At 38.2% G+C, this 15,000-nt stretch overlaps 1 protein-coding gene across 2 annotated transcripts in view; it reads left to right on the forward strand.

Moving 5' to 3' along the window:
- The window catches only part of tmem117 (transmembrane protein 117), a 70,429-nt gene that overhangs the window by 269 nt on the left and 55,160 nt on the right, over positions 1-15,000 (forward strand). For both annotated transcript variants that reach the window (XM_051690271.1, XM_051690272.1), the window contains exon 2: positions 1,031-1,339. In XM_051690271.1, coding sequence (XP_051546231.1) covers positions 1,031-1,339 — 309 coding nt within the window. The remainder of the gene's footprint in view (positions 1-1,030; positions 1,340-15,000) is intronic.

The following is a 15,000-nucleotide window of genomic DNA, read 5'->3' on the forward strand; positions in this document are numbered from 1 at the left end:
TAAAGGTGGTCCAGAGAAATATGATATTGAGCTGTGCAGATTTACAATCATTTACAAAAACCAGGCCACGCTGTTATTGTTTTATTTACTGCATATGTTATATGCACTTGTTATGCATTGTTTTAATTATTTAATTGAGGACTTTCCTGTAACAATGTTGCACTGGGTGGCCATGCTTATAAATATTAGCATAACCACACACACACACACACACACACACACAGGGTCTAAATAAGCCCTGAATCACATGTTTTCCAAGCAGCAGGTTATTCCAGTGTGCTTATGTCATCACTCACACCAGTAATTCTGGGTCACCATCTGAACATTAGAGTGTTTGTGTGTGACATGCTGGTCTTTGCCAGATCCAGTCTGGATTCAAACACCCAAACATCAGGGCATGTAAATCCTGGCTGGCTTAACCTGTTACAGTTCACCCAAAATGAAAATTCTGTCATCATTCACTCACCCTCATATCGTTCCAAACCAATATGACTTTCTTTCTTCTGTGGAACACAAAAGGAGATGTTTAGCGGAACGTTCAAACTGCTCTTTTCCATTCAATGAAAGTTAATAGGGACTTACACTGTCAAGGTCCAAAAATGAAAAAAAAGAGCACCATAAAAGCACCAGTAAAGTAGTTTACATGACTCATGCACTATATTCCAAGTCTTCTGAAGTAATTCGATAGTTTTGTGTGAGGAACCGACCCAAATTTAGGTTGTTATTCAGTGAAAATCTTCTTCACTTCAGCTCTCAAGTCTTATTTGCATCTGCATCTATTCATAATTGGTGCGTTTAGACGTGTTGCACCAAAGACATCATTGGTTGTCTCATGTTTTGATGCCATATGGACCACCTCTATGGTGCTTTTTATTACAACTGGAACACCCAAACCCAACCAATTTCATTATGTTGAAAAGAGTGGCCAGGATATTCTTCAAATGTGACTTGTAGAAATGTGTACACCACAAAAAATGTGTCTCTTTATACTTCTATCTTTCTCATTCTGTCTCTTTTCCTTCTCTTTCAGGTGGGCGGTGTCTGGGTGTCCTCAGACGGATGGAGATTTACACGCGGTTCCGTTATTATTTCCAGCACCCGTGGTCTCGTCTGGTCGTAGTGTATCTGGTCATCTTCTTTAATTTCCTGATCTTTGCGGAGGATCCCATCTCTCACAGCCAGACGGAAGCACACATGATCGTGGTGGGGAACTGCTTCTCATTCGTGGTGAATAAATATCCTAATGGAGGATGGAACGTCTTGAAAGTCCTGATGTGGATTCTGGCCATCATCACGGGCCTCATCTCTGGGAAGTTCCTGTTTCATCGACGCTTGTTTGGTACGTCCTCGATTTTTAGGCTATTTATTTAATGTTTATAGTTAAAATTAATGTGTGTAATTGTTTTTAAATGTTAAACTACTTCCTCGTTGGGGGGGCCTGGGTATCTCAGCGAGTATTGACGCTGACTATCACACCTGGAGTCGCGAGATTGAATCCAGGGCGTGCTGAGTGACTCCAGCCAGGTCTCCTAAGCAACCAAATTGGCCCGGTTGCTAGGGAGGGTAGAGTCACATGGGGTAACCTCCTCGTGGTCATGATTAGTGGTTCTCGCTCTCAATGGGGCGTGTGGTGAGTTGTGCGTGGATCGTGGAGAGTAGCATGAGTCTCCACATGCTGTGAGTCTCCGCGGTGTCATGCACAACGAGTCACGTGATAAGATGCGCAGATTGACGGTCTCAGAAGCGGAGGCAACTGAGACTTGTCCAGGTGAGTAACTGCACCACCAGAAGGACCTACTAAGTAGTGGGAATTGGGCTTTCCAAATTGGGAGAAAAGGGGAGAAAAACGTAAAAAAAGCCAGACACAACAGCATTAGCTCGACCAATGGCATGAGTTTGGGGCGGGACTATCTTTTTGTACAAAAAGTTTTAAACAGTGATTATTTTCCAGTTTTGTTTGGTGACTGTAGGGGCGCAGCAATTACACTTAGGCCATGCTGACACTAATGTGCTTTCATTTGAAAATTTTAGTTTAATTTTGCTACCTTTACGCATCTCATTCACACTAGAACAGTGTTTTCGTCTACCAAAAATGGAGCGTTTTTTGCGTTCTCCATTACTGTGTAATTTGGAAAACTACGAGTTCTAAAATGTAAATGGATTAGTGTGGATGTTGCCTTAATGTAACAAGACGCAAAAATAACAGAGAATAGTGTGTCGGTTATATTTGAAGATGGTAAAACGGACATTTTTAGGTCACTAGAAGACAAGAGTGGACCTCTGACCCCAGCACCCCTCTCGTTCCAGTCCAATCCACATTTCCTTCCATTAACCCCATACACGACTACTTTTGAACGATCTTCAATGAAGAAAGATAATGTAGTTGCGTCATCTATTAGCAAGGGCTTACTGGACCGTACTAACCAGTCAAACCTAGACCATCTGGGTATTATTAGCTCAAAAAAGCATTCATGGATGCATACTTCAAAGGGAGAATTCCAAAATGTGCCATGCTATTGTATTCCCGAAGCAGTATGGAGAAAAACTGTAATTTACTTCTGGTTTCTGGAAGTAAAAATACCATTCATTTTCTCCATAGACTAACTGATTATTTACAACAACTTATAAAGCTTTTAAGACAGACCTACCATGAGCTCTGAGGTTGTTAATCGATGGTATATGCTTCTGTTAAAGACATCAGTTTGCATTATTTCAACTTCACTTTTAAAAAATCATGTTTAATAGCGAATTCCTGGAGAAGAACTACACTACCCATAATCCTAAAGCGAGATCCACCAATCAGAGAATCACGTCAAAAAAGCAGCTCCGCCCACTCCCATGATGCACTGTGAATTACGCAATCGAGCCATTCTCCCGACACTCTCCAACCTCTGATATATTTGTATATATCTGAATATTTTGCTATACAATTTAATTATATTGTTTCTACACTAATAATGAACAACTATAAATAAATAGTTTTATATTTTTGTAAGATATCTCACCTGTCTCTGTGACAGCTCTAGACTCTGTAAACAGCAAACAAAAACGTGTCTGCGGGCCGTGGACAATTCTGCTTTTCGACCTGTCAATCATTTTGCACATTCTCATAGTGTTGTAGTTGCAGTGAATTACAGAGGCTTAATGCCATTTTTATGCCATGTTGTTCATAACAGTTGTCAGTTGAGGGCGCTATTTTGCAGCTGTTGTTTTTAACAACAGTTTTTGCACAATGTCGGTCTCAATAAAGCTCATTTGTTGTCTTTGATGTGCTGGGTTTTGGAAAGAGGGGGCTTGGCTAATTCAGTGGCTCAGTCTCGTGGAAGTAGAACGGCTAAAATCGCTTACAGCACCTTTAAGTGCACAGTCTTGTATTTGAGCTTGTTTTTGTAGATTCCAGCGCTTCAGCAGTCTTGAAGGAGTTTACATGTATGATGGACACTTCTCATTTCAGCGTTATATTCATCTACAAAACTAATTTCAAAGATTTAAGCATTAAGATGCAAAGGTTTTTAAGATCATGAGAAAGATCATGTTCAAACTTTTTACAGGTAGAGTACATGATTTGTAATCATTTCTTCATATAACTGTGTGTTTAACGTGATCTGTTGATTCAGATATTCGGTCAGCTCTGAAGAATAAAACAATGATTTTTTTTTGTACAATGTACATTGATTGTTTTGTACTTTATCACATGCAAACACGATTCTGATAAAGAATGTATGGCACACATGTTGTTTTAACTTTAGCCTTTAATTCCCTGTTTTAATTTTCTGTGAGTGTTTGTAGAGACATGGTGTGTCATCTGCTGCATGAGTGCATGTGATAAATAATGCATCGCTGTTTGATTTGAATCTTTCTGTTCGTGTGTTTCAGCCTGTCATATCTGAATCTCCAGCACTGGAGATGATGTTTATGAGACTGTGTTTTTTAATTAATTGTGTCATGTCGAGAATGGAAAAGGCCAGGCTTGGGAAAGTGATTAGAAATATCTAGTGAATATACATTTTCTTGAAGTGTTCTGTTCCTTTCATTCGGTTCTTTTCATTGAATTCAGTCACATCGTTTGTCAATGAATTAATTTGATTCTTTGTCCATGAATTCAGTCGATTATTTTCAGTGACGTTTGTCGATGTTTGTCAATGAATTCAGATGATTCTTTTCAGTGAATTGAGTCATTTCTTTTGTTAATGGATTCAGTTGATTCTTTTGTTAATTAATTCAATTCAGTTGATTCTTTTGTTAATGAATTCAGTTGATTCTTTTGTTAATGAATTCAGTTGATTCTTTTGTTAATGAGTTCAGTTGATTCTTTTGTTAATGAATTCAGTTGATTCTTTTGTTAATGAGTTCAGTTGATTCTTTTATTAATGAATTCAGTTGATTCTTTTGTTAATGAATTCAGTTGATTCTTTTGTTAATGAGTTCAGTTGATTATTTTGTTAATGAATTCAGTTGATTCTTTTGTTAATGAGTTCAGTTGATTCTTTTGTTAATGAATTCAGTTGATTCTTTTGTTAATGAGTTCAGTTGATTCTTTTGTTAATGAATTCAGTTGATTCTTTTGTTAATGAATTCAGTTGATTCTTTTGTTAATGAGTTCAGTTGATTCTTTTGTTAATGAATTCAGTTGATTCTTTTGTTAATGAGTTCAGTTGATTCTTCTGTCTGAATTCAGTTGATTCTTTTGTCTGAATTCAGTCGATTCTTTTGTTAATGAATTCAGTCGATTCTTTTGTTAATGAATTCAGTTGATTCTTTTGTCTGAATTCAGTCGATTCTTTTGTTAATGAATTCAGTTGATTATTTTGTCAATGAATTTAGTTGATTCTTGTCAGTGAATTCAGTTGATTCTTTTGTTAATGAATTCAGTTGATTCTTTTGTTAATGAGTTCAGTTGATTCTTTTGTTAATGAGTTCAGTTGATTCTTTTGTTAATGAGTTCAGTCGATTCTTTTGTCTGAATTCAGTCGATTCTTTTGTTAATGAATTCAGTCGATTCTTTTGTTAATGAATTCAGTTGATTCTTTTGTTAATGAATTCAGTCGATTCTTTTGTTAATGAATTCAGTTGATTCTTTTGTCTGAATTCAGTTGATTCTTCTGTCTGAATTCAGTTGATTCTTCTGTCTGAATTCAGTTGATTCTTCTGTCTGAATTCAGTTGATTCTTTTGTTAATGAATTCAGTTGATTCTTTTGTTAATGAATTCAGTTGATTCTTTTGTTGATGAATTCAGTTGATTCTTTTGTTGATGAATTCAGTTGATTCTTCTGTCTGAATTCAGTTGATTCTTCTGTCTGAATTCAGTTGATTCTTTTGTTAATGAATTCAGTTGATTCTTTTGTTAATGAATTCAGTTGATTCTTTTGTTAATGAATTCAGTTGATTCTTTTGTTAATGAATTCAGTTGATTCTTTTGTTAATGAATTCAGTTGATTCTTTTGTGAATTAATACAGTAGATTATTTTGTCAATGAATTTAGTTGATTCTTGTCAGTGAATTCAGTTGATTCTTTTGTTAATGAGTTCAGTTGATTCTTTTGTTAATGAATTCAGTTGATTCTTTTGTTGATGAATTCAGTTGATTCTTCTGTCTGAATTCAGTTGATTCTTCTGTCTGAATTCAGTTGATTCTTTTGTTAATGAATTCAGTTGATTCTTTTGTCTGAATTCAGTTGATTCTTTTGTCTGAATTCAGTTGATTCTTTTGTTAATGAATTCAGTTGATTCTTTTGTTAATGAATTCAGTTGATTCTTTTGTTAATGAATTCAGTTGATTCTTTTGTTAATGAATTCAGTTGATTCTTTTGTTAATGAATTCAGTTGATTCTTTTGTCTGAATTCAGTTGATTCTTTTGTTAATGAATTCAGTTGATTCTTTTGTTAATGAATTCAGTTGATTCTTTTGTTAATGAATTCAGTTGATTCTTTTGTTAATGAATTCAGTTGATTCTTTTGTGAATTAATACAGTAGATTATTTTGTCAATGAATTTAGTTGATTCTTGTCAGTGAATTCAGTTGATTCTTTTATTAATGAATTCAGTTGATTCTTTTGTTAATGAGTTCAGTTGATTCTTTTGTTAATGAATTCAGTTGATTCTTTTGTTAATGAGTTCAGTTGATTCTTTTGTTAATGAATTCAGTTGATTCTTTTGTTAATGAGTTCAGTCGATTCTTTTGTTAATGAATTCAGTCGATTCTTTTGTCTGAATTCAGTCGATTCTTTTGTTAATGAATTCAGTTGATTCTTTTGTTAATGAATTCAGTTGATTCTTCTGTCTGAATTCAGTTGATTCTTTTGTTGATGAATTCAGTTGATTCTTTTGTTGATGAATTCAGTTGATTCTTCTGTCTGAATTCAGTTGATTCTTCTGTCTGAATTCAGTTGATTCTTTTGTCTGAATTCAGTTGATTCTTTTGTTAATGAATTCAGTTGATTCTTTTGTTAATGAATTCAGTTGATTCTTTTGTGAATTAATACAGTAGATTATTTTGTCAATGAATTTAGTTGATTCTTGTCAGTGAATTCAGTTGATTCTTTTATTAATGAATTCAGTTGATTCTTTTGTTAATGAATTCAGTTGATTCTTTTGTTAATGAATTCAGTTGATTCTTTTGTTAATGAGTTCAGTTGATTCTTTTGTTAATGAATTCAGTTGATTCTTTTGTTAATGAGTTCAGTTGATTCTTTTGTCTGAATTCAGTCGATTCTTTTGTTAATGAATTCAGTCGATTCTTTTGTTAATGAATTCAGTCGATTCTTTTGTTAATGAATTCAGTCGATTCTTTTGTTAATGAATTCAGTCGATTCTTTTGTTAATGAATTCAGTTGATTCTTTTGTTGATGAATTCAGTTGATTCTTCTGTCTGAATTCAGTTGATTCTTTTGTTGATGAATTCAGTTGATTCTTTTGTTGATGAATTCAGTTGATTCTTTTGTTAATGAATTCAGTTGATTCTTTTGTGAATTAATACAGTAGATTATTTTGTCAATGAATTTAGTTGATTCTTGTCAGTGAATTCAGTTGATTCTTTTATTAATGAATTCAGTTGATTCTTTTGTTAATGAGTTCAGTTGATTCTTTTGTTAATGAATTCAGTTGATTCTTTTGTTAATGAATTCAGTTGATTCTTTTGTCTGAATTCAGTTGTTTCTTTTGTTAATGAATTCAGTTGATTCTTCTGTCTGAATTCAGTTGATTCTTTTGTTGATGAATTCAGTTGATTCTTTTGTTGATGAATTCAGTTGATTCTTTTGTTAATGAATTCAGTTGATTCTTTTGTCTGAATTCAGTTGATTCTTTTGTCTGAATTCAGTTGATTCTTTTGTTAATGAATTCAGTTGATTCTTTTGTGAATTAATACAGTAGATTATTTTGTCAATGAATTCAGTTGATTCTTTTGTCTGAATTCAGTTGATTCTTTTGTTAATGGACAGAACACATCTGGATCCTGTCGAAATATCACTACAGTGTGAGAGTGAACAAGTGACATTTGATAATCTTGTGTGTAAGGGGCTAAGTATTCTTGAGTCATACACATGCATATGTTTAATCTTTCTCTTTGTTTCTCTGTGTGTGTGTGTGTGCTTGAGTTAAACTCTCTGTGTGATAAATAATGCATGCATTCACCTTAGTGCAGCTCTTGCAAACTCAATTGTAACATGTGCAGAGGCCCACATGAATGTCATTATTAATGAACATCAAGACATTACATAACTATCAGCAGCCACACTGTACAAAGATTCAGATGAGTTTATTTGGACATATTAAAAGTTTTATTACAAAATAAATCTGTAATTGTACATAATTTTCATTTTTGGGCGAACTATTCCTTTTAGTGTTTGGAGTGATCATTAGGGGGCAGTACTGAGTAAATACACCTGGATATCACTTTAGTATCCAGATCAGTGAATTTACATGCATGTAATCTTACGCTCATGAGTGACTTTAGTTTGCTGTGATATAACTATAAAAAATATTTTAGAGATGCAACGATGTATCGGCCAATCATCAGTATTATGAATAAAAGCAATAACCTGACATGGGCCGATTGTTTAAAAAAAGCTGATAATCTTAATGGTCCTTGAATGTTTGGGTTAAATGTGACCTGGATATGTTTTTGTGAGGTTCACCTGTATATACTCTCTCTGTGCAGACAATGAAATGCACATCAGCTCTGATTAATCGATGTAACCGCAGTTTTCGTGGAAACCGTCCCTTGAGACCCAGTTGGGCTTTGTGAGGTTGTCGGTGCTGTGAACTTATGCACAAATCGGTTATGATGAACGAGTTCTGTCTCGCTTTGATTCTATCGGGACCCAAGAGAGGTAGTTAGTTAAAAGTCGGACTCATCCAGTCTACATTCACCCAACCGGGCCACGGGCCCCTGGAGTGTTACAGACACTGTTTTTAGCTGACGTTATGATGAAAGCACCACTAGATCTGCTTTTGTGATATCTAGGTAATTTTAAAGCCCTAAATGGCTGTTTTAACCTTAAAACTCTTGTTTTGGAGCATAAAACAGCTGCCTTTGGCTCGTAATCCTTCTGTGTAAACGAGTAAGCTGCTGCAGTCATTATTTTTGCCATTTACTGGTGTTGAGCTGTAGGTCTGTGGTGTTCGGATCAGTTGTGTCTCATTTCTACAGCTGGACTGAATTTACAGCACTCGAGTTTCCCGACAAACATCCACAACAGCGTAAAACCCAACAGTCCACCTCAGATAGTGGACGACGACAGTATTATCTAGTACGGAAGCCCCGAACCACACTGTGAAAAAAAAAAATTCTCCAGGTAAATTTTTTTTTTTAACTTTTTAGGTGTCTTAGAGCCTATGTCCTACTGAAAACAAAATTCTGTCCAAAAAAACTAATACAAAAAACAATTATCAAAAAAAAAAAAAATGTTTTCTCTCTCTCTCTCTCTCTCTCTCTCTCAAAAAAATAAATGATAAAAAAATCTAAATTTTTTCTCTAAATTTTTGTTTTTCAAAAAAAAAAAATTTCTGCTCAAATGGCAACACATGAGAATTATTATTATTGTTATTATTATTATTTTGTATTTATTTTTTTTTTGCCTGCTAGCTAACAGTTAGTGTGCAGTACCAACCTCGGCCACCAGGTGCACTATTAGTAAGCTTGACATATTACGCTTATAAGGTGACAGATGACAGCTGTGGTACTTGTTCTGTTGATTTATAGTTGTATAATACTCTAACAAGAATGTTTTGTGAATCTTAATCAAGGAAAGAAACATGTATAATGTTTGAGAGTCTGCTAATACATGAAATCCCACAATTAAATGAATATACCGTTAGGTTACATATGTTTCATGTGGCATATGTTGTAAAGTGGGACAATGGTAGTTATTTCTGGTTGTTTGATGACATTCAGCACCGGGACTATTTATGCTGCTATTGATATTTTGCTTTTTTAATTTGTTGATCCACGTAAATGTGCTCGATAGACGTCTTTTTTTTTTTTCTCCCCTTTTCTCCCCAATTTGGAATGCCCAATTCCCAATGCGCTCTAAGTCCTCGTGGTGGCGTAGTGACAATCTGGGTGGTGGAGGACGAATCTCAGTTGCCTCCACGTCTGAGACCGTCAATCCGCGCATCTTATCACGTGGCATGTTGAGCGTGTTAATGCTGAGACCTAGCGCGTGTGGAGGCTTCACGCTATTCTCTGTGCATCCACGCACAACTCACCACATGCCCCACCGAGAGCGAGAACCACATTATAGTGACCACGAGGAGGTTACCCCATGTGACTCTACCCTCCCTAGCAACCGGGCCAATTTGGTTGCTTAGGAAGCCTGGCTGGAGTCACTCAGCACGCCCTGGATTCGAACTCGCAACTTTACTAGCTGAGCTAGCCAGACCCCCTAGATAGACATCTTTAACCGTTGTGGCGCCTCTCGCTGTGTTTTCAGTTGTGTTTAAAGGGATGACTCATGTTTGGGTTGCCCAAATCAATGAACTCTTTGGAGCGACGTGTCCGCTGCAATGGTACCACGGCACTGTGTCGAGTTAAAGGAAGATGCAGAGCTGCTTGAGGAAACGGTGTACGCTTGGTGTTCAAACAACATCCGGCTGTCTGGTTGATATTTTCGCAGTGTGATTAAAGCTTTGTTTTCGTGTAGTTGTTAAAGAACCATGAACTAAACTACAAAAATTATAACACAAAACACCCCAATGTACAGAACTGTTATTGAAAATAAGAAGAAGCAGAACTATTCTCGTAAAATAGGCCTTCATCACCATTTCATTGACAAAAAAAGTGTTAAAACTCTATGTGCGGCCATTTACCTTCCTCTGCTGTAGGTCTCTATAAAGCCGTCTGAATCATATCAGTGATGTTTTGGACATGTTTCAAAAGTCTCTCTGGATTTTGGTTTATATGTTAGTGTGTATCTTGCGAGCAGAGAAATCTCAAGTCCAGCTTGATTGTGTCGACCGATGGTTGTGTGAAAATAGCGCTTGTATTATGTCTGTACTAAATCTTTGCAGTATTTTGAAGTGTAAAGATGATTTTCCCTCCAGTATTTGCAGGAATAAGGCTTTTTTTCAATATCTTGAAGTACAAGGTGTAAATATGTCATTAAATGAATCTATATCTCTATTAACGGTGTTTGCACGGCAGCACTGTATTGATTTTCTTCTTCGCAAATTTCTGCAATTAATTAAGCTTGAAGCACTAAACGTGCAGACTCCATTCAAACTTTTTAGAAAATTGCATCCTTAGGGGCCGTTAACCTTGAGCGTGTTTTTGCGTCAGTCTGCAAAGGGCAACACGGAGCGACAGCAAGAGAGAGAGAGAAAAAAAAACGTGCTTGCCGGTTCTCCGATACGCCGTAGCATGGTCCTTGGCCACTCCTCCACCCTCTAGTGGATTACAGCCGTGCCTCCCCGGGTGGATCGGAGGCAGTCCTCCTGCCCCTGGTGGACGGAAGGCCCCGCCGTGTTTTCGGTGGACGGTAGGGGTCACCCCAGCCCCTGTCAGCGGTTCTCCCGCTCCGGCCAGGAGCCCCTTCCCGCTCGCGGTCTGCAGTCCTCTCTTGACCCCGCCACATTTTAGCGGCCGTTAGGGGTCTCCTCTGCCCCTGGCAGTGGCCCTGACCGCTCCAGGCAGTCGGCTAGGAGCTCCTTCTCCCCTCGCGGTCGGCGGCCGTTCTTCCGCTCTCAGGTGGCCGGGCTCCTCCGTCCCCCGGCGGATGGCCGTGGCTGCTCCATTGGGGTGGATGGTAGTGGCGAGGACTCTACTACGGCGCATCCCTCCTCCTTCCCGGGTTGCGGCACCAGTGTAACAAAGGAAAACGTTGGGAAAGGAGGAATTAACGAGAACCGGCTTAACAATATAAATAATATTTAATGGTTAACTTAAACAAAAAGACACAAACATAAACACATGCAGGGCAGTTGCCCGTAACACTCTCTCTCTCGAACTGCAGCCTCCAGTCGCCTTTATGCCTCTTGAGGACTTGATTAGCCTGATTAGGGGCCAGGTGTGCAGCATCACGACCCGTCCGCACCCTCCTCCCTGCCACATGTATGAATTTTCAAAGAGTAGTATCGTCTCAAATGGAGCACTTAATGGTCAACGCATTAGGCAACATTGGCGAGCGCCTAGGGCGGCAATGCTTCTGGGGTGCCGATCTACTGAGCCAATTTTAGCATGTGTCCAATCTGTGTCGAACAAAATGTGCCCTGTACGTTCCAGTAATGTGTTGTGGCGCCCCCCACGGAGCATATAGACCATGTACTGAATGCCTTAGTACCATACTACTCTTACTGTTTCTGTTATACCTGTGTAAGTATGCCATTGTGAACACGGCCATAGACTCATGAGCGTGGGGCTCGCGAATTGGAGCGATGCGTGAAATAATCTCTGTTTTTAGTCGGTTCTTCTCAATGAATTTGTCTAACGTGCAGGCTGAATCGTTTGAAGCTCTTTGTCATGCAGCAAAACAGTAACGGGAACAAAAACAATGCTGAATGAAGTGGATATTTACTTACAGTTTACTGAAACAAAACCTGCAGCTGCATTCAGTCGTTTGCCAGTGATGAAGAAGGTCATGTGTGAGTGTGTGTGCAGCCTGTGAACGATTGTCTATTGCAGGTAAAGACATTTTCTAAATAAAAGTGTATCAAAATACTAACATTACATGAAAGCTCTTAAAAGTACCAAAAATTACCAAGCCAATACCATGTTTACTGGACTGGAGGGACTCGCCTAGGATGCCAAATGGGGTAGGACCGGCACTGTTTCCGCTATGTACGGCAAGCTGCGTGCATTGAGAGCATGAAATGTCCAACAAGCCACACTCCGTTTTGACGGTTAAAAAAGTGCATCATCCGGGTACTTAACTACTACTCTGTTTGCTGCATTTTCAGTGTTAACATACTACTCACACTGCTTACACTACAAAATGGCATAAAATTATGTAGAAGTGTGCAGTTTGGGATGCAGTTATTGTTTTGTATGTATTTCAACCCTTAAACGCATACACTGGGTCTTTAGTGACCCGGGACCTCATTTCCCCACTGTACCATTTTTTAGAGTTGTACCCACACCTCTTTAGCATTCCCCAATCTCTCTCTTACAAATAGTGTAATAAAAATAAAAAATAAAAATGTTTTGTAATGTTTTTTTTAATAATGGTTTAAGTGTCAAAAGTTTATAGGGTCCTTAAAGACCCGAGATATGAAATAAACCCATAAATGATGTTTTATGATTCATTCTTATCTATATAAGTTTACTATCACAGGATATCAATTTCTTTGTTTATTACAAGATAAATGAGTACTATATTCATACAAATAAATACTATATCATGTTGATTTTCTGTGTGACAATGGTGAATTATCAGCATCACATATGTGTGAACACATACATATTATACATGTTATTTCTTACTCAAGGTGGCGCTGTTGTTTCAGTGATTGACTTGATGTACATTGATATTTGATGAAGAAACAACATGGAAGTAAACTATAGCAAGTTTAACACATGAACAGTATGATATGACTGATGTCATTTTGGTTTGCTAGTGAAATGCATTTAAGTTGTGCGTCTATTTACACTCAATAAGTTCATGTGTATCTTATGTGTAGCTCAATATGTGTTTGACAGCCAGTTGCGTGTTATGAAATTTCAGTGTGAAAATAATGAAACCTCTTCTAGATTTTTCCTGATTTGTTGCATTTTCTCGTTGATATATGAAAAATAATACATCTAAATAAACTGACATTATCTGGGCATTTTGTAGATCCATTTTTAATAGATATGGGTGCCGGGTCTCTAAAGATATATATTTTTTTTACTTCTCTTCACTTTTATTGTCACACAGCCATATACACAAGTGCAATAGTGGGTGAAATTCTTGGGTGCAGTTCCGAGCAACATAGCAGTCGTCACAGTGATGAGACATATACCAGTTTACAATAAACATCAGATTTACAACAACACAATATACATATCTAATATACACATAATTACACACAACACAATATACAAATAACAACATACAATGTACATTATACAATACACACAATATAGAATACACATTAGACAATAAAAAATAGTATATATAGTATATATCAAATATACAGTATGGTGTATTGTACTGTATTGACATTCAGGCTGTCGGTTGATAGTCAGTTGTCAGTGTGTTGTTAAGAGAGAATATAATTTATGACAGTCCAGTGTGAGATAATAAGATTAATAAAGTGCAGTGCTGATGTATTTGATCGTGAGAGATCAAGAGTTCAGAAGTCTGATTGCTTGGGGGAAGAAGCTGTCATGGAGTCGGCTGGTGTGGGTCCTGATGCTGTGATACCGCCTGCCTGATGGTAGCAGTGAGAACAGCCCATGGCTCGGGTGGCTGGAGTCTCTGATGATCCTCCGAGCTTTTTTCACACACCGCCTGGTATATATGTCCTGGAGGGAGGGAAGCTCACCTCCGATGATGTGTCTGGCAGTTCGCACCACCCTTTGTAGGGCTTTGCGGTTGTGGGCGGTGCTATTGCCGTACCAGGCGGAGATGCAGCCAGTCAGGATGCTCTCCACAGTGCAGGTGTAGAAACGTGTGAGGATGTGGCGGTTCATTCCAAACTTCCTCAGCCGTCTCAGGAAGAAGAGGCGCTGATGAGCCTTCTTCACAATGACTTCAGTGTGGACGGACCATGTGAGTTCCTCAGTGATGTGGACACCCAGGAACTTGAAGCTGCTGACTCTCTCCACTGGTGCTCCATTGATGGTGATGGGACTGTGTTCTCTGTCTTTTCTCCTGAAGTCCACCACAAGCTCCTTTGTCTTACTGACGTGGAGGGAGAGGTTGTGTGTGTGTCAGAGTGTGCACCTCCTCTCTGTTGGCTGTTTCATCATTGTCAGTGATCAGACCTACCACCGTCGTATCATCAGCAAACTTAATGATGGCATTGGAGCTATGTGTTGCCACACAGTCATGTGTGTACAGGGAATACAGTAGTGGGCTGAGAACACAGCCCTGCGGGGCTCCAGTGTTGAGGGTCAGTGATGAGGAGATGTTGCTGCCTATTCTAACCACCTGGCGTCTGCTTGACAGGAAGTCCAGGATCCAGCTGCACAGCTAGCTGTTTAAGCCCAGAGCCTGGAGTTTCTCATCAAGCTTGGAGGGCACTATGGTGTTGAACGCTGAGCTGTAGTCTACAAACAACATTCTCACATAAGTGTTCTTTTTTTCCAGGTGGGAGAGAGCAGTGTGTATTGTAGATGCAATGGCATCATCAGTGGAGCAGATGTTGCGGTAAGCAAACTGCAATGGGCCTAGTGAGGGAGGCAGCACAGAGCAGATGTAATCTCTGATTAGTCTCTCAAAGCATTTGCTGATGATGGGGGTCAGAGCAACAGGACGCCAGTCATTAAACAAGTTATTTTGGATTGCTTTGGAACAGGCACAATGGTGTATGTTTTAAAGCATGTGGGGACTACAGACAAAGAGAGGGAAAGGTTGAAAATGT

The sequence above is a fragment of the Myxocyprinus asiaticus genome, chromosome 46 (assembly GCF_019703515.2).
Source record: "Myxocyprinus asiaticus isolate MX2 ecotype Aquarium Trade chromosome 46, UBuf_Myxa_2, whole genome shotgun sequence".
Classification (NCBI taxonomy): domain Eukaryota; kingdom Metazoa; phylum Chordata; class Actinopteri; order Cypriniformes; family Catostomidae; genus Myxocyprinus; species Myxocyprinus asiaticus.